Here is a 27,323-nt window from a genome sequence, read left to right on the forward strand (position 1 = left end):
CAGTTTGCCTACAGGCCGGGCATTGGTGTGGATGATGCCATTATCCACCTTCTAGATAGGACTCTCTCTCACCTGGAGAAACCTGGGAACACTGTGAGAATAATGTTCTTCGATTTCTCTAGTGCTTTTAATACCATACAGCCAGGTCTACTGAGAGACAAGCTGGGCCTTGTTGGCGTGGACCTCCAACTCTCAGTTTGTAAAGGTTCGGGACAGTGTGTCAGACACGGTGATCTGCAATACAGGGGCACCTCAAGGTACAGTTCTTGCCCCTTTTCTCTTCACACTGTACACTGTGGATTTTAAGTGCAACTCATCTAGCTGCTACTTGCAGAAGTATTCTGATGACTCTGCAATAGTAGGCCTCATCACAGGAGGAGATGAAAGAGAGTACAGAGATACTAACCAAGCTTTTGTGGAGTGGTGTCAGAGGAACCACCTTAGGATTAATTCCGGGAAGACCAAGGAATTGGTGGTGGACTTTCGCAAGGGAAAAAATCCACCAGTAGTGGTGAACATTCAGGGAAATGACATTGAGGTAGTCGACACCTATAAGTACCTTGGTGTGATCCTCAATAATAAGCTTGACTGGGCCCATCACTTGGATGCAGTGTACAGGAAGGGCCACAGTAGGCTTTATCTGCTCAGAAGGCTGAGAGCCTTCGGAGTTAGGGGGGCACTCCTTGCATCCTTCTTCAACTCTGTTGTGGCATCAGTCATTTTCTTTGGTGTGGCGTGCTGGGGTAGTGGCATATCAACCAGGGACAGGAATAGGCTGGACAAACTGATTAGAAGGGCCAGCTCTGTCCTGGGATGCCCCCTTGATCCAGTTCAGGAAGTAGGCGACAGGAGGATACTGGCCAAGGTGAGCTACATGGTGCAGAATGATTCCCATCCCATGCATGAGACCGTGACAAAGATGTGAAGTACTGTCAGTGACCGGCTACTTCATCCTAAATGTGAGAGGGAGCGCTATCGAAAGTCCTTCCTTCCTGCTGCAGTTAGGCTGTATAACCAGCACTGTCCAAAACGGAGAACAACCCAAACAGTGAACCGATAGATCCAAAGTTGTGATAGTCCGGTTATATCTTTTTTTTTTCGTATATGTACCTACCGTCAATGTAATGCCTTCATGCATCTGTACTTGTTCCTGCCTTGCTGCTGTAAGGCTCTGAATTTCCACATGGTGGGACGATTAAAGGATTATCTTATCTTAGATGTTGTCCTTCGTGGGATTCAAACACAGGACCCCAGCGCTGCAAAGCAACAGTGCTAACCACTGAGCCACCATCCTGCCCATCAATATGATATTCTTAGGAAACAAAATTCCTTAAGACCTTAGCCATGGTCCTGAGAATGATCCATCGTGTTCTGCTCATTATTGTAATATTTGGGGCATTTTAAAGGTATTGTCTAGCTAGAAAAAAAAAATTATTAATGTGTTTAAAGTGAAGATGGATGAAACTTACTCTATTTTTTTTTTTTTTTTTTTACATCAGCCTCAACAGAAAAGAAGGTTGGCTTTGCTATAGAAATGTGCCTGATAGTCAGCCCCCTTCACACATGTCATAAACAATGGGAAAACCCAATGCAGAAGTGAATCTGCCGGGACCCAGAACCGGCACTGATACACAGTATTTACTACTAGAGAAGAGTTGGCTTTGTCTACTTACTTTTCGGCCACTGATAAGTTGATATCAGAGCACTTTTCTTTATTAAAGTATATTAACAAGTTTAATGGAATTTTACTTTAAACACAATAAAGCAACTTTTCTTTTCCTATTAGGATGAGCTCTATTAGTGATTTAGACGATATTTCCACCTTCCAACAAAAGTTAGAAATAAACCAACTCTCATTAACCAATAAACCCCCACTGTCCTTGCACTGTCCCTACAGGCTAAAGCAAAGGGTACGAATTTACCCAAGGAAAGGGGGTGTCAACACTCGGAACCCAACTTTGAAGGTATCACCTCCAACACTTACGATCCCACAATAATAGAATGACTGTTTTATAACAAACCTAAAAAGTTTAACTTCATCCTCCCCAAAAGGCTTTGTGTCGTCTTCTTCAAACATGCTGAGGTAAGCAGCTTTCATGTAGACATATGTCGCCTGAGAAGCAAAAAAAAAAAAGCAGATAGGACATGGTTAGTTATAAATTATATATTATCTGAAATCCTATACATGATGTTGAGGTGGATAGAGAATAAAGAATCCACCACTATGTTCTATAGGTTGTCATCACTGCTACTATTTATGGTCCTATAAAAGTTATCTTCAGCCAAAACACATGCATAAACCCTGATCGGATATATGGATGGAGTTTGACTTGTACACAGACTGTCCAAGATGGATAAATAAAAGGTGCAGAGGTTCAGTGGAATAAAAGTGTAGCAATGGCTTCTTCTAATGGCCAGCAGTCAAGATTTCTGCTTCTTCCATCTATCGGAGGTAGACAGGTCATGGTGCAATCACCAGGACAAGCTCCCCATGCCAGGTTCCAGATGTGAGTGGTATTACAGGTGTGCTACCAAAAGGGCGCAAATTTCCTCTCCAGAAAGGAAGAGGACTTGAATTCTAGTGCCACCAATGGGAAGTAGCAATCCTAAAAATCAATACCCTTTAACGAGCCTTGCCATATGATAAAAGCCAAACCATAATCTCAATTTGCAGACACATGTTTCGGGATATTGCCCCTCCTAAGTGCAAATAATGAGATCTCATGACGGTATGAGAGGCCTCAGACTAGTGTGTGTAAAGAGACCTCTGACTGCCAGTGTAAGGAGACTTATAGGCCCTGCACAAAAAGGGTGAGCATAGATTTGCCCAAAGGTAAACCAATACTTTTAATTCACCACTCTTCTATTATTGGCTGGGAATTCCCAAATAGCATTATCAAACTGCAATAAAAATCATCCAGATCGTCAGTGTATGATAGAATGGAGATGGTCGCTATACTAAATGGATCCCTGAAGAGAGTCCTATATTTATTAAGATTAACTTATAAAGTAAACACCTACATAACGCTGCCTAATTTCTGTATATTCTGATTAAAATATCCTCCAGACACTGGAGTTCACCTAGGGCTTCATCAGGAGGACCATCTACTGATCTGATTGCCCTGATGAAGCCGGTGAAACACAACTGTGCTTATAACTAGGCTCATAATAATTAGAGTGTTGGGTGGGTATCATTTGGGCCACTTTCCATTTCTACAGGATGGGAAGCGGAGATGATGAGAGGCTTTCATGGGTGCAGTGGTTGAAGTCATCTCTGTTCCTAGAGGTTTCTTTGGCCCATTTGTGGAGAACAATACTCTTAGGCCGGGATCACGCATGCGAGAAACTCGGACGAGTCTGGCATGTTAATACCCGGAACTGCTGCCGACACTTGGATCGGAGCCTGAGGTCACATAGCAATACATGCAGCCACACGCTCCGCTCCTGAGTGCCGGGTATTAACATGCGAGAGTCGTCCGAGTTTCTCGCATGTCTGATCCCGGCCTTAAAGACACGTGATATTTGGAGCTTTGTTGGAGATTTTGCATTGGGATCCATGAGCTTCAATGTCAATGGAGTTCCGACAGTTCACAAACAGGGCACGTCATCAATAAGGTGTGATGGGTATTTGTGAATTCAGTGACTTTAACAATTGGCTCCAAATTGGCTCCAAATGAGGTTATGCTCTGCTGAACCTTTGAGGTTCCTCTGAAGGTCTATGCACACATTGGATGAGGTTGCAGTCAGTATTTTCAGTAAATCTCCACCATTGCAGCCATAGACTTTCCATTCTGGGAATGTCATCTCTTTGTACATATGAGGTCTGGTCCAGGACTACAGTCGCTGGTTAGTTTCTCTATTCTCGTCTATTACCTACCTTTGACCATGAGTTTTCCTTGCTAAGGAGATCGGCATAAAAATACGCCATCTTCCACTGCTGCTTGTAGGTGAAGCACCACATAAGCTGCCAATAACACATATGATGGAACTGCTTCCAGGTCTGCTGAGCCTCGCAGCATTCCTCAAATCTCTGGATAGCCTGGAAGAACAATAACATGGCACCCTGTGAGGAGATACGACCATTGCTTCCCTACTGCCGATTAGATAAAAATGTCTTCCTCGTGGCTCCTCCATCTAGAAAGTCCCATAAGAAGGAATTGCCAAGTTTGAAAGTCATCCCTTCTCTATGGGGTAGGGAATAACTTCCCAATCTCTAGGGGCACAACTGACCTCAAGAATCGGGAGCCCGGTGTGAACGGCGCGGTGGTTGACCATGAGCAACTCCAATACATTCATTCTTAAACGGGACCACCAGAGGTTGCCAAGAGCTGCATTCGGATGGATGGATGGATGAATGAATGGAGTGGCAGTGCGCATGATCCAACGCCTCTCCATTCACATGGAGCTCTTCCAAGCACTGGATCGGAGGTTGGACCCCCAGTGATGGGGAAGTTATTTGAAAACAAACTAAAAAGTTGTGTCTGCACAACTTTTTTGCTACGGGATCCGTCCTAACTGATCACTATTGGACATGTGAACATAGTCTTAGATGGCCGATTGATTATGACAGCAGTGGTGATAGCACGGGGACATTCTTGACTATAGGTCACCTATACAAGTCATAATATGATGTTTCAAGTCCTTCTTAAAGGAGTCGTCAAGGATTAGAAAAGGGGGTCTACTTGTTTTTTAGACAGTGCCACTCATGTCCATGGGCCGTGTTTGGTATTGCAGCTCCTGAGCTGTCCCATGGACATATAGGTTATAGTCCATGAACAGATATAAGGGGACGGGCTCTAAAAATGAGAGCGCAAAATCTACAGGTATACACAATGAATTAGGACACCCAAGGGGAATATTGATTACTGTAGTAGTAGGAGATGATTTTTACAAGTTTTCCTATAATAGATGATGGTGGAATCTGTTCCATCTTGATGATACATGTGAATTGTCACCTAGTCTTATTATAAGGTTGCCCATTTACCAAGTCAATATTGCCTTTAATTTCTTCAATTCTTCCAGCAAAGAACAGGAATATGACCCCCTAGGGAGAAAAACAAGGGTTTGAAGCCTGATGATAGAAAGTAATATCACTATCATTCTCAGCACAGTGGAATAACTGATGTGACAACTCCGACAATAAAATCAAATAGGAGCCAAAATCTAATAATCTTCACACTCCAAGGTTCTTTTATGTAACATTTGTTATGTGGTTGTATAAAATTGGTTCTGGTGAATTATTAGATTTACACTGCTTTAGTCCTGTGCTCAAATCTGTGATAAAATTCAGCAGCAGGAAGGAGGGACACTGAGGAGCTGTCAATGAGGCTAGGTGGGTGGAGACTCAGCAGCAGAGAGGAGGGACACTGAGGAGCTGTCAATGAGGCTAGGTGGGTGGAGACTCAGCAGCAGAGTGGAGGGATAATGATGAGCTGCCAATCAGACTAAGTGCGAGGAGATTTGCAGCATGGAGGAGGGACAATGAAGAGCTGCCAATCAGGCTAAGTGGGTGGAGATTCTACAGCATGGAGGAGGGACACTGAGGAGCTGTTAATGAGGCTAGGTGGGTGGAGATTTAGCAGGAGGGAGGAGGGACACTGTGGTACTGTCAATCAGGCAAGGTGGGTGGAGATTCAGCAGCAGAGAGGAGGGACAATGATGAGCTGCCAATCAGGCTAAGTGGGTGGAGATTCTGCAGCATGGAGGAGGGACACTGAGGAGCTGTTAATGAGGCTAGGAGGTGGGTGGCGATTTAGCAGGAGGGAGGAGGGACACTGTGGTGCTGCCAATCAGGCAAGGTGGGTGGAGATTCAGCAGCAGAGAGGAGGGACAATGATGAGCTGTCTATCAAGCAAGGTGGGTGGAGATTCACCAGCAGTGAGGAGACATAGTGAGGTGCTGCCAGTCAGGCTAGGTGGGTGGAGGTTCAGCAACAGGAAGGAGCTACACTGAGGTGCTATCTAGCTATCTATTAGGCTAGGTGGGTGGAGATTCAGCAGCATGGAGGAGGGACATTGAGGTGCTGACAATCAGGCTAGGTGGGTGGAAAATCAACACTAGGGAGGAGGAGCACTGAGTTGTCAATCAGACTAGGCAGGCAGAGACTGGGTTTAAACTTTGAAAAATCTGTGTACTAATGGCTATGTAATCCTGTTTCAAAGTGAATACACCAGCCTCATATGGCCGATATGGGGCATGATAGCTGGGAGGGCCCAATGCAGAGTGGCACCGTTCCACTTTTGGGCATTCAGATCTCAGTAGTATCTGCACTCTCAGGATACAGATATTGTTTAATGCAATGATAAAATCAGGAGGGCACGGCTCTCTTTTCCATCATTCACCCTGTGCATTTAAGCCCCAGTTTCCACACAGCGCAGATAATCGAAAGGAAGATATTGTGGGACATCATACCGTAAGGTGGTCTGTGGGGTCCATCATACATGGTGTGCGGCAGGTTAGGGTCTATTATACTGTGTGAGGAGTCTGTAGAGACAATGAGACATGGTGTGGGGCACTGTGGGATCCATCATACTGTGTGAGGGGACTCTGGGGGCCATGATACATGGTGAGAGAAGCTGTGAGGTCCATCATACTGTGTGAGGGGTCTCTGGGGGCCATGATACATGGTGAGAGAAGCTGTGAGGTCCATCATACTGTGTGAGGGGACTCTGGGGGCCATGATACATGGTGAGAGAAGCTGTGAGGTCCATCATACTGTGTGAGGGGTCTCTGGGGGCCATGATACATGGTGAGAGAAGCTGTGAGGTCCATCATACTGTGTGAGGGGTCTCTGGGGGCCATGATACATGGTGAGAGAAGCTGTGAGGTCTATCATACTGTGTGAGGGGTCTCTGGGGGCCATGATACATGGTGAGAGAAGCTGTGAGGTCCATCATACTGTGTGAGGGGTCTCTGGGGGCCATGATACATGGTGAGAGAAGCTGTGAGGTCCATCATACTGCGTGAGGGGTCTCTGGGGGCCATGATACATGGTGAGAGAAGCTGTGCGGTCCATCATACTGTGTGAGGGGTCTCTGGGGGCCATGATACATGGCGAGAGAAGCTGTGAGGTCCATCATACTGTGTGAGGGGTCTCTGGGGGCCATGATACATGGCGAGAGAAGCTGTGAGGTCCATCATACTGTGTGAGGGGTCTCTGGGGGCCATGATACATGGCGAGAGAAGCTGTGAGGTCTATCATACTGTGTGAGGGGTCTCTGGGGGCCATGATACATGGTGAGAGAAGCTGTGAGGTCCATCATACTGTGTGAGGGGTCTCTGGGGGACCATGATACATGGCGAGAGAAGCTGTGAGGTCTATCATACTGTGTGAGGGGTCTCTGGGGGCCATGATACATGGCGAGAGAAGCTGTGAGGTCCATCATACTGTGTGCCCTCGGCTGTGGGGGGGGGCTTCATACTGTAAGGGGGCAACATATTGTTGGTGTTTGCTGTGGGGTCATCATGCTGATCATATGGGGTACAGTGGGAGTAAATTAGGAGGTGGGATTCACTGTGAGGTATCGTATTGTGTGGGGGGGGCATTTTTTTTGATGCATTATGCTCTATGGAGCCATGAAAGGGGAATAATAGCGGGTGAGAACACTAAGAGACACTTTTGGCGTATGTGCTTCAAAACACGTCCCTTTCCCCCAGTCTAACAGTTGGAGGGTATTTTTCCTTCTGTGACTCCTACTATCTGCCCTTACCGCACCAAACATTTTTTTTTTTTTTGGGTGGGGATGGAGGTGAGGTTGGTGGCAATGAGGACTCTTGCTAAGGGGCCCCCTGATAAGAGATCTATGTAACAATGCATGCAGCGTGTGCTGTGATTACTGATCATACACCGAATATTCCCCCCGACCTTACCTTGGGGTAGCGTTTTAAATATGGTTCTAGCAATTTTTCTGCTTCTTCTACGTTTCCTTTGCCGGTACCTAGACCATGAAACGGAGAACTCCTTTTAATTTACAATGAAAACGTCCATGCAATGGTGATTAAGAGAATACTGATACATAAGCTTATAACATGACTCCGGTATTAAAGAGATCAGCTTACCCAGCACAAAACTCAGAAACGTGTGATAGCAAAGAAGGAGCAGGGTGCAAAGTAACGCCCGGAAGCTGTGGCCGGCGGCCCCCTCCTGGAGCTGGCTCAGGCCATAATCCTGGGGACCATCAACAGATAGAGAAGTCACTAAAGATATAGAGACCGCTAAATACACTCGATACTACACTACCTGGATTAACGCACACTAGGTATGCCCTGCCGAGAGTGGGGGAAGGGAACTGACAACTGTTCAAAGCGTATTTGATGGTTAGAAACATAGTTGTCACTTTTCATGTCGCACGAACTGGGGGCAGAGACCATCATTCTTCACCTCAAAGGATTCTAAGAAGTGACTGACGCGGCTCTCACCTTGTTACCGGAGAATCCGACAAATTCTAGAAGTCGCAATATCCTGGTGGGTAACATCGATAAAGTCTAGAAGGAGAGAATAATAGATGTGAGATCATCATGTATGTTAACTAATAAAATACTGAGAAGCGACCGATCAAGAATTAACAATTGTTTAAATCAACTTTTTACATAAAAAGGTTTTTTTTTTTCAATTTTTGAGAACCCCTATTCACCAGCTGCATTTTTTTTCTTTTTTTGTTTAAAGTGCTTTCATCACCCTCCCTGGGTCTAAGTCTGATTCTCCGACGCAGCTCTTCATGTCTGTCATTGTCTACAGCGCCGATGTCACATCAGCAGCGCTGCAGACAATCTCAGCGGCTCATGCTATTGGCTGAGCTCATCAATTGGCAGTAGCGCCGTTGACATGACGTCAGAACCGCAGACAGTCACAGACACTGGGAGCAGCAGATTAGACTCAGTTTTGGACCCGGGGAGGGTGTGTGAGGAACATTCTAGTTTTTTAAGTCCAAAAAAAAACAGAAAACCCCTTTAACTCTTTCATAACAAACTAAAAACGGATACAAGGACACACGGCTGTAGAAAGGTTGGTTCCCGGGAAACTTTCACGCGTACTAATCCTTTACTGATGGTTCGTCACAGACGGAATACGGCTTTATTCACACTCCAGTTATGCCACCCGTCCCCAATAGACTGTAATGGGGGGGAAATCCACCTACGGTGCCCGCCTCACTGTTCTTCATGTAATGTAATATTTCGCTTCGTTTTTCTATCTAACACACTTGTGGATTCAGTACGTGATCACTAAATAATATAACTAAATTGTAGGAAAAGAGTAAAAAACCAAACAAACGGCATAATACTCAGCAGACACCTAGGTCACAGCTCAGAGGCTCCTAGAGGCCCCGACCGGCCATTATCCGGCTTGGTAAATATTTACCAGATTTCTCTTCCTTCTGTCACTTGTGTTTAAAGTTCTACAAAAACCAACAGCATGTGATGTGTGCACACGGTATATGGAGGTGACATCACAGTATACACAGAGCCGAGCACATGAGCAGAACCTTCTAGAAACTTCACCCCTTGGAGATGCGGACAATTTTCATTTTTGCACTTTTGGTTTTTCCTCCCTTTCTTTCTAGAACCATAACTTTTACACTTTTCTTTTGACACAGCCATACATACGTTTGTTATTCTGATTCACCAGCTACAGATTTGCATAACACCATTTACTTTACCACTTAGGCCGCGTGCACACGATCCGTAAGTGGCAGCGCTGTGGACGCATGTGTTCACTGAACCAATTTCGGATATGTACAGCCTTTTGGTAGCTTTTATTGCAACTTTTCTGGGATGTGCGTTGACCGGGAAGCATCAAATCTGCTTTACAGCTTGCAATTTACTTTTGGGCAAACATGGATTAATTTAAACTTATACCTCCCTTCAATAAGGTGCAGTCGCCCTGTCCCTTTTGCAGAAAAGCACCCCAAAGTGTGAGGTTTATCCCACCATGCTTCACGGTTGGGATGGTGTTCTTGGGGTTGTACTCATCCTTCTTCCTCCTCCAAACATGGCTAATGGAGTTGATTTCAAAAAGTTTTATTTTAGTTTCATTTGACCACATGACCTTCTCCCATGCCTCCTTTGGATCATCCAAATGGTCATTGGCAAACTTCAAACGGGCCTGGACATGTGCTGGTGTGAGCAGGGGGACGAGTTTAATCCATGACGGTGTAGTGTGTTAATAACGGTAATGTTTGAGACTGTGGTCCCAGCTCTCTTCAGGTCAGTGACCAGATCCTCCCATGTAGTTCTGGGCTGATTCCCGACCTTTCTCAGAATCATCCTTACCGCACGAGAAGAGATCTTGCATGGAGCCCCAAGAAGAGGAAGATTGACAGTCATCTTGTATTTCTTCCATTTTCTAATAATTGTGCCAACAGTTGTTTCCTTCTCACCAAGCCCAAGCTGCTTGTCTATTGTCTGGTAGCCCATCCCAGCCTTGTGCTGGTCTACAATTTTTTCTCTGGTGTCCTTAGAAAGCTCTTTGGTCTTGACCATGTTGGAGAGGTTGGAGTGCAATTGATTGATTGTGTGGACAGGTGTGTTTTATACAGGTAACAAGTTTAAACACAAGCACAATTAATACATGTAATGAGTGCAGAGTTGGAGGCCTCTTAAAGAAAAACTAACAGGTCTGTGAGAGGCAGAATTTTAGCTGGTTGGACGGTGATCAAATAAATAAAATGCTAATTAATTATGTAAAAATCATACAATGTGGTTTTCTGTTTTTTTTTTTTGTTTGTTTTTTTTTAGATTCTGTGTCTCAAAGTTGAAGTGTACCTACGATAAAAATTACAGACCTCTCCATTCTTTGTAGGAGGGAAAACTTGCAAAATTATCAGTGTATCAAATACTTATTTTCCCCACTGTATAAGAAAAATGGAGTTTAAAACATAATAAAGATGTTTAAAAAAAAAATCTTTTTTTTTTTTTGCAGTTGGAGTTGACAGATTCTCTCTGTACTCCATGGGTTAGTTATATATTTATATAGATTGATTGTGTCTTCTCATTAATCATCTTAAGGCTGAATGCAATTCTAAGGCGGGAAAACATACATATCGCACAGTTTTATGCTACTGAGCTCAAATACATCGCGCTACTTTGAACATCTTTTGGGTTACATGATAAAATTCCGACTGCCTGTAGTCACCACAAGGGGGAGCTCACTGCACAGTTATTCATGTAACTACCATTAAACTATATTCACATATAGTGATCGCCATCTAGTGGCAACAGAAAGAATTTTAGCATTTAAGAAAATTCAACCTGATTCGATCACTCGATTTTAAAAGCACCTTTGAATAGATCAATCAAATGCTTTGTGTGACAGCACAGTAGAAATTCATAAAAGAAGATTTGGCTGTAGAATAGGGAACACGTTCATTCATTAGTGAGTACTGTGAATAATGCACTCAGATGCAGGGAGCGCACTGACCGCATATAGTCCATGCGAGATTCTAAAAATTACATACCAAATTAAAAGCTCCAACACCCAACTTCACTCCACCTTCAAAGTGGCAGTGACTTTCTCCCGTTATGTAGTTAGCACATTTCTGCAGAGAATCGAGCTCCCTGAAAGAACAGAAACAAATAGAAGCTAAAGAATAAATTCTCACTTTTTTCTGTTGGTGGATGGTATAATTGTTAATAGAAAGTCTATTCTCATCTTAGCACCATCATTTAGTTTGATATAAATAAATTATTTATAGTAAGTTTAGTAATCTTGTGTATCCATGGCATTATTTATCTTACTGATACTGAGTTACAGGTACGTCTCACAAAATTAGAATATCATCAAAAAGTTAATTTATTTCAGTTCTTCAATGCAAAAAGTGAAGCACATATATTATATAGAGTCATTACAGAGTGATCTATTCCAAGTGTTTATTTCTGTTAATGTTGATGAACATGGCTTACAGCCAATGAAAACCCAAAAGTCATTATCTCAGTAAATTAGAATAATTAACAAAAAACACCTGCAAAGGCTTCCTAAGTGTTTAAAAAGGTCCCTAAGTTTGTTTCAGTAGCTCCACAATCATGGGGAAGACTGCTGACCTGACAGATGTCCAGAAGGCAGTCACTGACACACTCCACAAGGAGGGTAAGCCACAAAAGGTCATTGGTAAAGAAGCCGGCTGTTCACAGAGTGCTGTATCCAAGCATATTAATGGAAAGTTGAGTGGAAGGAAAAAGTGTGGTAGGAAAAAGGTGCACAAGCCACCGGGATAACCGCAGCCTTGAAAGGATTGTAAAAAAAAAATGGCCATGCAAACATTTGGGGAGATTCACAAGGAGCGGACTGCTGCTGGAATCATTGCTTCAAGAGCCACCACACACAGACGTATCCAGGACATGGGCTACAAGTGTCGCATTCCTTGTGTCAAGCCACTCATGACCAATAGACAACGCCAGAAGCGTCTTACCTGGGCCAAGGAGAAGAAGAACTGGACTGTTGTCAGTGGTCCAAGGTGTTGTTTTCAGATGAAAGTAAATTTTGCATTTCATTTGGAAATCAAGGTCCCAGAGTCTGGAGGAAGAGTGGAGAGGCCACAATCCAAGCTGCTGGAGGTCTAGTGTGAGGTTTCCACAATCAGTGATGGTTTGGGGAGCCATGTCATCGGCTGGTGTAGGTCCACTGTGTTTTATCAAGACCAAAGTCAGCGCAGCCGTCTACCAGGAAATTTTAGAGCTCTTCATACTTCCCTCTGCCGACAAGCTTTTTGGAGATGGAAATGTCATTCTCCAGCAGGACTTGGCACCTGTCCACACTACCAAAAGTACCAATACCTGGTTTACACACAACAGTATCACTGTGCTTGATTGGCAGCAAACTCGCCTGACCTTAACCCCATAGAGAATCTATGGGGTATTGTCAAGAGGAAGATGAGAGACACCAGACCCAACAATGCAGACGAGCTGAAGGCTGCTATCAAAGCAACCTGGGCTTCCATAGCCCCTCAGCAGTGCCACAGGCTGATCGCCTCCATGCCACGCTGCATTGATGCAGTAATTGATGCCAAAGGAGCCCGACCAAGTATTGAGCACAGTTACTGAACATACAGTACATTTCAGTAGGCCAACATTTCAGATTTTAAAATCATTTTCCAAGCTGGTGTTATAAAGTATTCTAATTTACTGTGATAATGACTTTTGGGTTTTCATTGGCTGTAAGCCACAATCATCAACATTAACAGAAATAAACACGTGAAATAGATCACTCTGTGTGTAATGACTCTATATAATATATGAGTTTCACTTTTTGCATTGAAGAACTGAAATAAATTAACTTTTTGATGATATTCTAATTTAGTGAGAAGCCTATGTACAACCTCTATTATACCCCAGAGCAGCACTCACTATTCTGCTGGTGCAGTCACTGTGTACATACATTACATTACTGATCCTGAGTTACCTCCTGTATTATACCCCAGAGCTGCGCTCACTATTCTGCTGGTGCAGTCACTGTGTACATACATTACATTACTGATTCTGAGTTACCTCCTGTATTATACCCCAGAGCTGCACTCACTATTCTGCTGGTGCAGTCACTGTGTACGTACATTACATTACTGATTCTGAGTTACATCCTGTGTTATACTCCAGAGCTGCACTCACTATTCTGCTGTGCAGTCACTGTGTACATACATTACTGATCCTGAGTTACATCCTGTATTATACTCCAGAGCTGCACTCATTTGATGTTTTCTTTTAATTTTCCCATGATGTCAAGAGAAAAGTATGCCTTGAAGATCGGCCCTTAATACTGTCACACGCACACCTCTAATTAACTGAATATTGCCAATCAAAAGCTCCTAAAGCCGACACATCATTTCCTGGAATGTCCTGAACTTTTTATTGAAAGAAGCAACTTAGTGTTCAGTATGTAAACTTCTGACCCACTGAAAGATTGATCCAGTGAGTTAGTAATTAAGTTATTAATTTGGAAACGTTTGTGTCATCTACCAAGTAGTATATAAATGAAAAAAATTGCCAAAATTAGAGTCTGTTCACCTGGAATCTGTAGAGCGGAGAAATAGGAGTTTTTTCTTTTTCATTGACTGCATCCATTGAGTACTGTATGTAAAGTTCTGACCTCAGCTGTATATTTTATACTGGTTAATTATTATAGGTGAATATACAAATATACAATCATGGCTGAAAGTGTCGGCACCCTTGAAATTGTTACAGAAAATTAAGTATTTCTCCCAGAAAATGATTTCAATTACACGTTTTGTTATACACGTTTATTTCCCGTGTGTGTATTGGAACAACACAAAAAAAAAGAAAAAAAAAAGGGGGAAATTGGACATCATCACACAGAAAACACCAAAAATGGGTTGGGCAAAATTGGTGGCACCCCCAAATTAATATCTGGTTGCACACCCTTTGGAATAAATAACTGCAATCAATCACTTCCTATAACCATCTACAAGCTTCGTACACCTCTCCGCTGGGATTTTGGATCATTCTTCTTTTGCAATCTGCTCCAGGTCTCTCATATTTTAAGGCAACTTCTTCTAACAGCAATTTTAAGATGTCTCCACAGAGGTGTTCAATTGGATGCAGTTCCGGACTTATTGCTGGACACTTCAGAACTCTCCAACGCTTTGTTTCCATCCATTTCTGGGTGCTTCTTGTATGTTTGGAGTTATTGTCCTGCTGGAAGACCCATGACCTAGGATGCAGACCCAGCTGACACTCGGTGCCACATTGCAACACAAAATCCTTTGGTAATCTTCAGATTTCATGATACCTTGCATACAGTCAAGGCACCAAATGCCAGAGGCAGCAAAACAACCCCAAAGCATCTCTGAACCTCCACCATATTTGACTGTAGGTACTGTGTTCTTTTCTTTGTAGACCTCGTTCTGTTTTTGGTAAACATTAGATTCAGGTGCTTTTCCAAAAATCTCTATCTTGGTCTCATCTATCCAAACAACTCTTTTCCTTAAGGATTTTGGCTTACTCATGTACATTTTAACAACCTGCAGTCTAGCTTTTTTTGTCTCTGTATCAGCAGTGGGGTCCTCCTGTGTCTTCTGTCATAGCGTTTGATTTCATTCAAATGTCGATGGATAGTTTGCACTAACACTGATGCATCCTGAGCCTGCAGGACTGCTTGAATATCTTTGGAACTTGATTGGGGCTGCTTATCCATCATCCAGACAATCCTGTGTTGCAACCTTTCATCAATTTTTCTCTGCCGCCCACGTCCAGTGAGATTAGCTACAGTGCTATGGGTTGCAAGCTTCCTGATTATTTTGCGCACCGTGCACAAAGGAACATCAAGATCTCTGGAGATGGACTTGTAGCCTTGAGATTAATAATATTGTTCAACAATTTTGGTTCTCAAGTCCTTAGACAATTCTCCTCTCCTCTCGATGTTCTCCACGCTTACTGTGGCACACACAGATACACAATGCAAAGACTGAGTCAAATTTTTTCCTTTTTATCTGGTTTCAGGGGTGATTTTCAAATTGCCCATACCTGTTACTTGCCACGGGTGAGTTTAAACAAGCATCACATACTTGAAATAAAAGTTGTTTACCCACAATTGTTGAAAGGTGACAATTTTGTCAGTCCCTTTTTGGGTTTTTTTTTGTGAAATTATGTCCAATTTGCTTTTTTTCTCTGTTTTTTTTTGTGTTGTTCCAATAAAGACAAAGGAAATAAATGTGTGTAACAAAACGTGTGTACTTGCAATAATTTTCTGTGAGAAATACTTCATTTTCTTTAACACTTTCGTCCATGACTGCACATATTGTTGTATGTGAAGCGATATCTCTGTTACAGTGATACTCACTTGTACGTCTGATAACTGTTTCTGACCTTGATGCCGCCTTTGATGAAGCTGACCATGTTTTCATCCTGCAGTAATTAATAGAGCAGATTATTTGACAGTTATCGCCTGGACTTTAATTGCCTTTTCTATTAATAAGCTGGGAGAGCCGTCAAACTTTAATTTTACCATTCGTCTTGTTCTACAGTTCTTCGATAACTTGAAGCAATATGCTACGTTCCAGGAATAGGGAAAAACTTGATACAAACTCATTAAGAAAATGAACTACTATGAGTGTTGCGGATCAGGGTTCATTGCCGGTACTTAGGCTGTGTTCACATGCAGCGGTAACAATGTGGCTTTAAACCGCGGCGGCTCCGTTCTTCTATGGTCTTTCCACTGTTTCAATCAATTTTGATTGTGCAGTGAAACAATGTAAAGAGTGCAGCGGGTTTAAAAGCCACAGCATAACTGCTGCATGTGAACACAGCCTGATGACCTTAGAAAGCAATTATGGATATGAGATTATTATCTGCAGTGACTAAAGTAGAACACTGACATGTCAGACCTGCAGGAACGTGAGGGCGGCTCTCAGGAGAAGACACTCAGCATAGCACACCTCGGCGTGGATCTCCTCTGCAACACAGAACAATCACATCAGAATCATCCGTGGAAGCAGAACGTTGCGCAGGCGCAACTATAACGGAGCGCTGCACATTTCCCAAACTTATGTCCCTTATTGGACAACATATACGTAGATGGTTGTATATTCTGTATATTGTGTCTTCTATATATACAGTATATGGAATACTTCTGTTTTAAACTTTTTTTTCTTTTTTTTTTACAATGTTTTGCTGTAAAAAAAATGTCCATGGGTAACTGCGGTACATTTGCACTAAAAATGTTGTGACGTTTGTAAAAAGTAGAAAGTGATGAATCAGCCAAATATATCTGGAAACCCCCAAACCTTATCTACAATGGCGAAACCAAAAAAAGCCCCAGACAAACACATATAAAATAGACTTTACAAACGAGCAAAGTAAAAGAAGAATAAGTGAAAAACAGTAAAAAACAGAAAAACAAAAATACAGTCATTTCCTGAAACAGATATTTCAGGGCAACAAAAGTGATGGCCCATCCTTTGCTTTTCAAATCAGTGGTGGTCCGACTCTACAAAATATCAAATTGCATGCGGACCAATGTTATTCTATGGGGCCGTGCACATATCCGATTTTTTTCTGCAAACAGAGTCTATCCAAGGAAAAAATTTCAGAGTGTTCAATTTGCATCCGATATTCGGAGGACCCCCCGGCCATGCAAGCCAATGAGTCTGTGGAAAACATCCGGACTGCACTTGGATGACATCTGAGTGCAGTCAGATTTTCGCGGACTGACAATATAGAGAAGACGGAGACATTTTTTACATCTTCTACTCATCCGAAAAAATCGGATCACGCCATGCTCACACTCTGATCAGACTACGATTAGCATAATCGACCCTATTTTTCTCAGATGAGAGAAAATACGGTGGCGTGACCCTAGCCTAAGGGTACACTACCAATTTTTGAAAAACCTCTTCAATTGTTAATGGAAACCTGGGAAGAAAAAATGGTTGGTGAGAGATTTATGACATGAAGAATAAGGATACCTTCCGTGAACTGATCTAGACTTTGGCCGTGGACTAAATTGCTTAAGGAATCTGCAACGGTAGATTTCTTCCTGAATCTGGTGGGAAAATGAAGCACAAGGTTGTCACATTGATGCGTGAAGTGTACACAGAGACGTTTCCACAAACAACACAAGACACCGGAGGGAAAGACAAATAGGATCTAACCAGGACTTTTATGATGATTTACTACTTGATAGGGTAGCTTTCCATAAAAAAATAGTATCCAGAGCAGAAAAACCTTTTTATTATCACTCTATAATAATTTTATTATGGTGATTTATATACAAGACATCTAAAATCAGTCATGATACATACAGGGGCCGTCCACTACTCAGACAACCCCTTCTGAATTCCTTTGTTTCCCCCCATTTATTCTCACCTTCAGTGACGGTGCCGTGCCAGTGCCAGTGTTGGCACTGTCTCTCCCAGGCATTGTGTGACATTTTTATGTCACGCAATCCCTGCAGCCAAAAAAACACTGGCTTCACTCTCCCGGCCTTTGGACAAATCAGACATATGGAGGAAGTAAGAACTTTGGCTGGTCTATCCCTATTTCCAGATGTCAATTTACGTCTTTAGGAGAGGAGAGTGAAGCCAGCGCTGATTGAACACAGGGACATTTTGTGCACTTTTGTACTGGAAAATCTACGCCGCCCGGTATTCTGGGCACCTCTGGTGCTTACTAGAACCACGCTGGAACGTCCAGGATGATGCGTAGAGAATTGGGCAACGTGCCGAAATAAACAGATCCCTGGTCCGGCATTCACAGAGTACGAAACTTGACGCTGGTCAAGGGTAGTTAAAAACTTTTTTTGCTCATCTCAAGTCCCAGCAATGGGATCTACTGTGATTTGTTAGCATATAGGTGATCCTTCTAACAAAAAAAAAGAAAAAAAAAAGTTTTGTCTAAAGTACAGAACACCTTTTATCTTCACTTTATAATAATTATAATGGCTAATTCGATACAAAATATCTAATATTTAAAAAGTAAATACACTTTTCTTGATGAAGAATATCTGCCCACAGTAATCGATGATATCCCTGTTACGGAGCCATACAACAGGAATCTGTGATACAGCCATGTCAATGAGGCCTGTGCGTTTCAATGCGATGTCAGTATCACCGACACAATAAACAAACGATATGTAATTAACTGCGTCTTATTATTAGAATGAGATATAATTACATCCATTCACTTTATAACGTTCTTTGATTCAGAGCAGAAAGTGAACAAAGTGCAGTAACAAAAAAGTAAATGTTAGAGCTTATAATCGCCCTTGAAAAGAATGACAATGAATGACATCATTATATTGTATCACTTTGTTTTCTCTTAAGATTTCTCATGAAAAACATGAACAGCTGGAGATGTAGTCACAGGTGTAATAACCCAGTAACTGTAGAGACTCCTGGCAGAAATGATCCGCTGATGTGCAATATAAAAATAGGCAAAGAAACAAACATATACTCACATCTGCCAAGTTGTCTAAAAAAGAAACTATGCACACTCATTGTGTGTGTGTGTATATATATACACAGTTGTGGCCAAAAGTATTGACACCCCTGCAATTCTGTCAGATAATACTCAGTTTCTTCCTGAAAATGATTGCAAACACAAATTCTTTGGTATTATTATCTTCATTTAATTTGTCTTAAATGAAAAAACACAAAGAATTGTCCTAAAGCCAAATTGGATATAATTCCACACCAAACATAAAAAAGAGGGTGAACAAAAGTATTGGCACTGTTCGAAAAATCATGTGATGCTTCTCTAATTTGTGTAATTAACAGCACCTGTAACTTACCTGTGGCACCTAACAGGTGTTGGCAATAACTAAATCACACTTGCAGCCAGTTGACATGGATTAAAGTTGACTCAACCTCTGTCCTGTGTCCTTGTGTGTACCACATTGAGCATGGAGAAAAGAAAGAAGACCAAAGAACTGTCTGAGGACTTGAGAAACCAAATTGTGGGGAAGCATGAGCAATCTCAAGGCTACAAGTCCATCTCCAAAGACCTGAATGTTCCTGTGTCTACCGAGCGCAGTGTCATCAAGAAGTGTAAAGCCCATGGCACTGTGGCTAACCTCTCTAGATGTGGACGGAAAAGAAAAATTGACAAGAGATTTCAACGCAAGATTGTGCGGATGTTGGATAAAGAACCTCGACTAACATCCAAACAAGTTCAAGCTGCCCTGCAGTCCGAGGGTACAACAGTGTCAACCCGTACTATCCGTCGGCGTCTTAATGAAAAGGGACTTTATGGTAGGAGACCCAGGAATACCCCACTTCTTACCCCGAGACATAAAAAAGCCAGGCTGGAGTTTGCCAAAACTTACCTGAAAAAGCCTAAAACATTTTGGAAGAATGTTCTCTGGTCAGATGAGACAAAAGTAGAGCTTTTTGGGCAAAGGCATCAACATAGAGTTTACAGGAGAAAAAAGAGGCAATCAAAGAAAAGAACACGTTCCTACAGTCAAACATGGCAGAGGTTCCCTGATGTTTTGGGGTTGCTTTGCTGCCTCTGGCACTGGACTGCTTGACCATGTGCATGGCATTATGAAGTCTGAAGACTACCAACAAATTTTGTAGCATAATGTAGGGCCCAGTGTGAGAAAGCTGGGTCTCCCTCAGTGGTCATGGGTCTTCCAGCAGGACAATGACCTAAAACACACTTCAAAAAGCAGTAGAAAATGGTTTGAGAGAAAGCACTGGAGACTTCTAAGGTGGCCAGCAATGAGTCCAGACCTGAATCCCATAGAACACCTGTGGAGAGATCTAAAAATGGCAGTTTGGAGAAGGCACCCTTCAAATATCAGGGACCTGGAGCAGTTTGCCAAAGAAGAATGGTCTAAAATTCCAGCAGAGCATTGTAAGAAACTCATTGATGGTTACCGGAAGCGGTTGGTCGCAGTTATTTTGTCTAAAGGTTGTGCAACCAAGTATTAGGCTGAGCTGAGGGTGCCAATACTTTTGTTTGGCCCATTTTTGGAGTTTTGTGTGAAATGATCAATGTTTTGCTTTTTGTTTCATTCTCTTTTGTGTTTTTCATTTAAGACAAATTAAATGAAGATAATAATACCAAAGAATTTGTGTTTGCAATCATTTTCAGGAAGAAACTGAGTATTATCTGACAGAATTGCAGGGGTGTCAATAGTTTTGGCCACAACTGTGTATATATACTGTATATATATATATATATATATACACACTGGTCAAAAAATAAGGGGAACACTTAAACAACAGAATATAACTCCAAGTAAATCAAGCTTCTGTGAAATCAAACTGTCCACTTAGGAAGCAACACTGATTGACAATCAGTTTCACATGCTGTTGTGCAAATGGAATAGATACCAGTTGGAAATTATTGGCAATTATCAAGACACCCTCAATAGAGGAGTGGTTTTGCAGGTGGGGACCACAGACCACATCTCAGTACCAATGCTTTCTGGCTGATGTTTTGGTCACTTTTGAATGTTGGTTGTGCTTTCACACTCGTGGTAGCATGAGACGGACTCTACAACCCACACAAGTGGCTCAGGTAGTGCAGCTCATCCAGGATGGCACATCAATGCGAGCTGTGGCAGGAAGGTTTGCTGTGTCTGTCAGCGTAGTGTCCAGAGGCTGGAGGTGCTGCCAGGATACAGACCAGTACACCATGAGATGTGGAGGGGGCCGTAGGAGGGCAACAACCCAGCAGCAGGACCGCTACCTCAGCCTTTGTGCAAGGAGGAGCACTGCCAGAACCCTGCAAAATGACCTCCAGCAGGCCACAAATGTGCATGAGTCTGCACAAATGGTTAAAAAACTGACTCTATGAGGATGGTCTGAGTGCACGACGTCTACAGATGGGGGTTGTGCTCACAGCCCAATACCGTGCGGCCCTCCAAAGAAATGCCTTCCCACACCATTACCTACACACTGCCAAACCGGTCATGCTGAAGGATGTTGCAGGCAGCAGATCGTTCTCCACGGTGTCTCCAGACTCTGTCACATCTGTCACATGTGCTCAGTGTGAACCTGGTTTCATCTGTGAAGAGCACAGGGTGCCAGTGGTGAATTTGCCAATCCTGGTGTTCTGTGGCAAATGCCAAGCATCCTACACAGTGTTGGGCTGCGAGAACATCCCCCATCTGTGGACGTCAGGCCCTCAGACCATCCTCATGGAGTCAGTTTTTAACCGTTTGTGCAGACACATGCACATTTGTGGCCTGCTGGAGGTCATTTTGCAGGGCTCTGGCAGTGCTCCTCCTGTTCCTCCTTGCAGAAAGGCTGAGGTAGCGGTCCTGCTGCTGGGTTGTTGCCCTCCTACGGCCCCCTCCATGGCTCCTGGTGTACTAGCCTGTCTCCAGGTAGCGGCTCCAGCCTCTGGACACTATGCTGACAGACACAGCAAACCTTCTTGCCACAGCTCTCATTGATGTGCCATCCTGGATAAGCTGCACTACCTGAGCCACTTGTGTGGGTTGTAGAGTCCGTCTCATGCTACCACGAGTGTGAAAGCACAACCAACATTCAAAAGTGACCAAGACATCAGCCAGAAAGCATTGGTACTGAGATGTGGTCTGTGGTCCCCACCTGCAGAACCACTCCTTTATTGAGGGTGTCTTGATAATTGCCAAAAATTTCCATCTGTTGTCTATTCCATTTGCACAACAGCATGTGAAATTGATTGTCACCAGTGTTGCTTCCTAAGTGGACAGTTTGATTTCACAGAAGTTTGATTTACTTGGATCTATATTCTGTTGTTTAAGTGTTCCCTTTATTTTTCTGAGCAATGTGTATATATATATATATATATTTATTTATTGCGCAACATGAATGAGTGCACCCCCTTTGAAAGGCAAAGCAAGATTTCAATCAATAATCAAGAATAATTTCCATAATTTTGACAAGAGTGAGTTTCATAGAAAGTTTTTTAACCCATATCACAAAAGTAAGATTGATAATATAACTTTCATTGCAAAATCTTCAGTTTTACTCAGATTAGTTGATGCTAAAATGAGTACACCCCTCATCAAATCTACTACATCTAATATTTTGTATGACCTCCAGGATTTTTAAAAACAGCACTAAGTCTTCTAGAAATGGAATGTACAAGTTGGCGACATACTGCAACATCTGTCCTTTCCTATTTTTCTAGAACGAGCTCTTTTGGAGCCTGGATGATGGGTGGAGAGTGATGACAACTTGTCTGTTCAGACTTCCCCGTAGGTGTTCGGTTGGGGTCAGTTTAAGAGATACTTGGCCACTGAATCACTTTCAATCTGTTCTTCTACAGAAATACAACAGATGTGTGTTTTGGATCATTGTCATGATTGTTCACATTTATCAGCGACATGCAGTGATAGTAGCCTATAAGGCACTAAACCCGTGAATTGATGAAACTATCAATTACATGTAGTTCCCCAACACCAACAGCACTCCTGCAGCCCCACAAAAGGACTCTGCCACCACCATGTTTTACTGTAGGCATCATGCATTTTTCCTTGTACCCCAAACCTTTGGGACGCCATACAGATTTGAAGCCACGAGTTCCAAAAACTGTTATCTTGGTCTCATCACTCCAGAGTACAGAGTACCAGTTGTCTTCATATTTTTCAGCATGCGCCCTGGCAAATTTGGCTTTTTTTGTGCATATGCTTTAGGAGAGGATTAATTTGTGGATGGCACATGGGTGCCATTCCTCTGCCGTGTACGCCATATTGTGTCATGGGAAACACTAACAACAGTTTGGCTTTCTACTTTAGCTAACTGCAGTGGACTTACAGGTTGATATTCTTCATCCCTTCTCATCAAAAGGCTTCTGTTTAGATGTTAAATTCCATAGTCAGCCTGGACGTTTCTGTCAGATGGTTTCAGTTCCATCTTTGTTAAATTTTTGTATCACTTTTGCTATTCTGACTGATAAGTAAAGCTTTGTCGCTTTCTTTGCAGCCTTTAACTTTCTTGTGAAAATAAATTATTTCCTTTCTCACGTCTTGAGACATTTCTCTTCCATGTGGTGCCATTGCTGACAATATGAAATGGGCAGGGTTTTCTTTGTTAATAACATCCTTTTATAGTCTGCTGGACACCTTTTAATAAATAATTAGACTTACCTGGGATTGAATTACTGTTCATTAGAATTTTATACTTTACCTTTGCTCTGAAAATTTTAATTGGGATGTACTCATTTTTGCAACATGGTCTTGAATGAATTTGTTAAGAATATTACTTTTTTGATTATACAACTTTTTTTTGCAATCAATGGTCCATATTTGGGAGTATTTTATAGTATGGTATCCGATAGGAAATGTTTACTCTGAAAGAAAACTAAAGGTTTTCAGACAAATCTTTTGGGGTGTACTCATTTATACTGAGCACTGTATATATGTATGAACAGAGACAATTATATATACACATCTTTTAAGAGGTCTAAAAACTAAAGTATACATACTCACTTTATATATAAATCTGTCTGATAAAATTTTTGTTAAAAAAAAGCAAGGTTTATTGTAACACAGATGTCATTAGCTTCTTAGCTCCACCCAAAAGCATTTTAGCTCCACACCTGAGCTTCCCATTTCAATTAAACAGTATCCTAGATGTCGTCAAATTAACCGAACACTTGAAAAATGTTTTGCCTGTTGGCGCGTAGACCCACTACCATATAGTATATATATAAATAAACAGAGACATTATATACACCAGGACTAAGAATTCTACAGCAATTGAAAACACATTGGGTTTTTTTTATGGAGGGTATTTATTCATGTCAACTTTTTGCAAAGTATTTATTTTTTACTTTTTTAATTGATTAGATAAAATTTGATGTTTATAATATATATGTGTGTGTGTGTGTGTGTGGGTGTGTGTGAAAAAAGGGAAAAAGCAGCACAAAACTTGAACAGACAATGCGGGTGCAAGCCTTCCAGGCATATACCAAACCTCAAAAATAATCCTCAAGATGAAAGCAGCACACCAAAAGAAATCCAGTCAAAGCACTATTTATTAGCCCATCTTTCTAGTTGCCCATACAGCGACGTTTCGGTCCTGGGAGTTGTGGACCTTTCTCAAGCAGTCACAACTCCCAGGACCGAAACGTCGCTGTATGGGCATCTAGCCAGATGGGCTAATAAATAGCGCTTTGACTGGATTTCTTTTGGTGTGCTGCTATCATCTTGAGGACTATATATATTGCCTTGCGAAAGTATTTGGCCCCCTCGAACTTTTCAACCTTTTCCCACATATCATGCTTCAAACATAAAGATACCAAATGTAAATTGTTGGTGAAGAATCAACAACAAGTGGGACACAATTATGAAGTTGAATGGAAGTTGAATGAAATTTATTGGTTATTTTAAATTTTTGTGAAACTTCAAAAACTGAAAAGTGGAGAAGGGCGTGCAATATTATTCGGCCCTTTTACTTTCAGTGCAGAAAACTCACTCCAGAATTTCATTGTGGATCTCTGAATGATCCAATGTTGTCCTAAATGACTAATGATGATAAATATAATCCACCTGTGTGTAATCAAGTGTCCGTATAAATGCACCTGCTCTGTGATAGACTCAGGGTTCTGTTTGAAGCACAGAGAGCATCATGAAGACCAAGGAACACAACAGGCTGGTCCGTGATACTCTTGTGGAGAAGTTTAAAGCTGGATTTGGATACAAAATGATTTCCAAAACTTTAAACATCCCAAGGAACACTGTGCAAGTGATTATATTGAAATGGAAGGAGTATCATACCACTGCAAATCTACCAAGACCCGGCCGTCACTCTAAACTTTCATCTCAAACAAGGAGAAGACTGATCAGAGATGCAGTCAAGAGGCCCATGATCACTCTGGATGAACTGCAGAGATCAACAGCTGAGGTGGGACAGTCTGTCCATAGGACAACAATCAGTCGTACTACACTGCACAAATCTGGCCTTTATGGAAGAGTGGCAAGAAGAAAGCCATTTCTCAAAGATATCCATAAAAAGTGTTGTTTAAAGTTTGCAACAAGCCATCTGGGAGACACACCAAACATGTGGAAGAAGGTGCTCTGGTCAGATGAAACCAAAATCGAATTTTTTGGCAACAATGCCAAACGATATGTTTGACATAAAGGCAACACAGCTCATCACCCTGAACACACCATCCCCACTGTCAAACATGGTGGTGGCAGCATCATAGTTTGGGCCTGCTTTTCTTCAGCAGGGACAGGGAAGATGGTTAAAATTGATGGGAAGATGGATGGAGCCAAATACAGGACCATTCTTGAAGAAAACTTGTTGGAGTCTGCAAAAGACCTGAGACTGGGGCGGAGATTTGTCCTCCAACAAGACAATGATCCCAAACATAAAGCAAAATCTACAACGGAATGGTTCACAAATAAACGTATCCAGGTGTTAGAATTACCAAGTCAAAGTCCAGACCTGAATCCAATTGAGAATCTGTGGAAAGATCTGAAAACTGCTGTTCACAAACAATCTCCATCAAACCTCACTGAGCTCGAGCTGTTTGCCAAGGAAGAATGGGCAAGAATTTCAGTCTCTCGATGTACAAAACTGATAGAGACATACCCCAAGCGACTTGCAGCTGTAATCTCAGCAAAAGATGGCGCAACAAAGTATTAAGTTAAAGGGGTCGAATAATATTCCACGCCCCACTTTTCAGTTTTTGAATTTCCACAAAAATTTAAAATAGCCAATAAATTTCGTTCAACTTCACAATTGTGTCCCACTTGTTATTGATTCTTCACCAATAATTTACATTTGGTATCTTTATGTTTGAAGCATGATATGTGGGAAAAGGTTGAAAAGTTCCAGGGGGCCGAATACTTTCGCAAGGCACTGTGTATATATATACTGGAAGCTGGATCCTTTACTTTTTTGGACATTATATAAACATCTTTTACATTATTTAATAACTAAATTATACAAACTCATTATAGATAGTCCACCTGATAACATTTATTATTTATTCATTATTTACAAGAAAAAATCCACGCCCAAGAGATTTCCTAACATAAATATTGTTAACATCTTAGCTCCACCCAAAAGTATTTCAACTCCGCCCCCGAGGATCCCATTTCTAATTAACAACATCCTAGCTTATAATCACATTTCAGAAACCCTTGTATGGTTTAATTATGCAAAAATGTTTAGTATTTTGAAGCTTTTGAAAGATTTTGCAAATTCATAAGGTCAAAAATTATTATTAAAAAAGAAACTGGATTTATGTCACATTATTCTCTACATACAAGAAAATATATATTTTATTGAATCACAGTGGGCAGAGAGGTACAATCTACTGATTTATTCAGGAAGACTCTCCAAGAAATCCAAAAAGCATCTCAAAGTCTGGTCCTCTCTGGGCACGTTCTTTTACTACAGGGCGTGTTATTTGCCATCATTCCTCTGTAATATGTCACACATAGCTGACTTTGTATACCAACCTCTGACATACAGCCTGGGCCTCTTTCATAATGTTCTTAGCGTTCACTATGTCCTGAGGATCAAAAGTCATCATGGCTTGCATCTCCAGTATGGTGGCATAGGTAAGAATATGGTACATACTGTCCTTGGACCTGTGTAATTAAAAGAGCATACTTGTCCATTATTATACTACTTCATCCAGTACAAACAAGACTAAGCGGATGACATTATTTCATACAATATTATACAATAAAAAAAATAATAAAATCCCCAAAAAAGGGCCATGGACACAATAGTACTGTTACGTGTTACAGAACCACTCAGCACCCAGAATATGTTGTGCAGTTATATGTATGTATAATATGTTCCATGGGAGATGCATGTCCCTAATGCATCAGCCCACAGGCTGCGCCCAGCCGCCCCCCTCCCCCACCTTTGTAATTCCCACAGTAAATATCGGCAGGCTCCGGCCACCTGCGGCTATTGTAA

The 27,323-nt window shown here is 42.0% G+C and overlaps 1 protein-coding gene across 4 annotated transcripts in view; it reads right to left on the reverse strand.

Moving 5' to 3' along the window:
• Nucleotides 1-27,323, reverse strand: part of TTC39A (tetratricopeptide repeat domain 39A) — an 80,267-nt gene that overhangs the window by 14,722 nt on the left and 38,222 nt on the right. For 2 of the 4 annotated variants that reach the window (XM_073563660.1, XM_073563662.1), the window contains exons 3-13: nt 26,855-26,986; nt 17,409-17,485; nt 16,329-16,396; nt 15,785-15,849; nt 11,454-11,553; nt 8,419-8,484; nt 8,059-8,167; nt 7,870-7,937; nt 4,985-5,044; nt 3,878-4,039; nt 2,022-2,113 (exon numbers count right to left, since the gene is read on the reverse strand). In XM_073563660.1, coding sequence (XP_073419761.1) covers nt 2,022-2,113; nt 3,878-4,039; nt 4,985-5,044; nt 7,870-7,937; nt 8,059-8,167; nt 8,419-8,484; nt 11,454-11,553; nt 15,785-15,849; nt 16,329-16,396; nt 17,409-17,485; nt 26,855-26,986 — 999 coding nt within the window. Of the gene's footprint in view, nt 1-2,021; nt 2,114-3,877; nt 4,040-4,984; nt 5,045-7,869; nt 7,938-8,058; nt 8,168-8,418; nt 8,485-11,453; nt 11,554-15,784; nt 15,850-15,949; nt 16,018-16,319; nt 16,397-17,408; nt 17,486-26,854; nt 26,987-27,323 lie in introns of those variants that run through there. The other 2 variants (XM_073563661.1, XM_073563664.1) reach the window with 2 other exon arrangements.

Source organism: Dendrobates tinctorius, unplaced genomic scaffold (genome assembly GCF_039654945.1).
Source record: "Dendrobates tinctorius isolate UK_male_01 unplaced genomic scaffold, ASM3965494v1 ptg000396l, whole genome shotgun sequence".
NCBI lineage: Eukaryota > Metazoa > Chordata > Amphibia > Anura > Dendrobatidae > Dendrobates > Dendrobates tinctorius.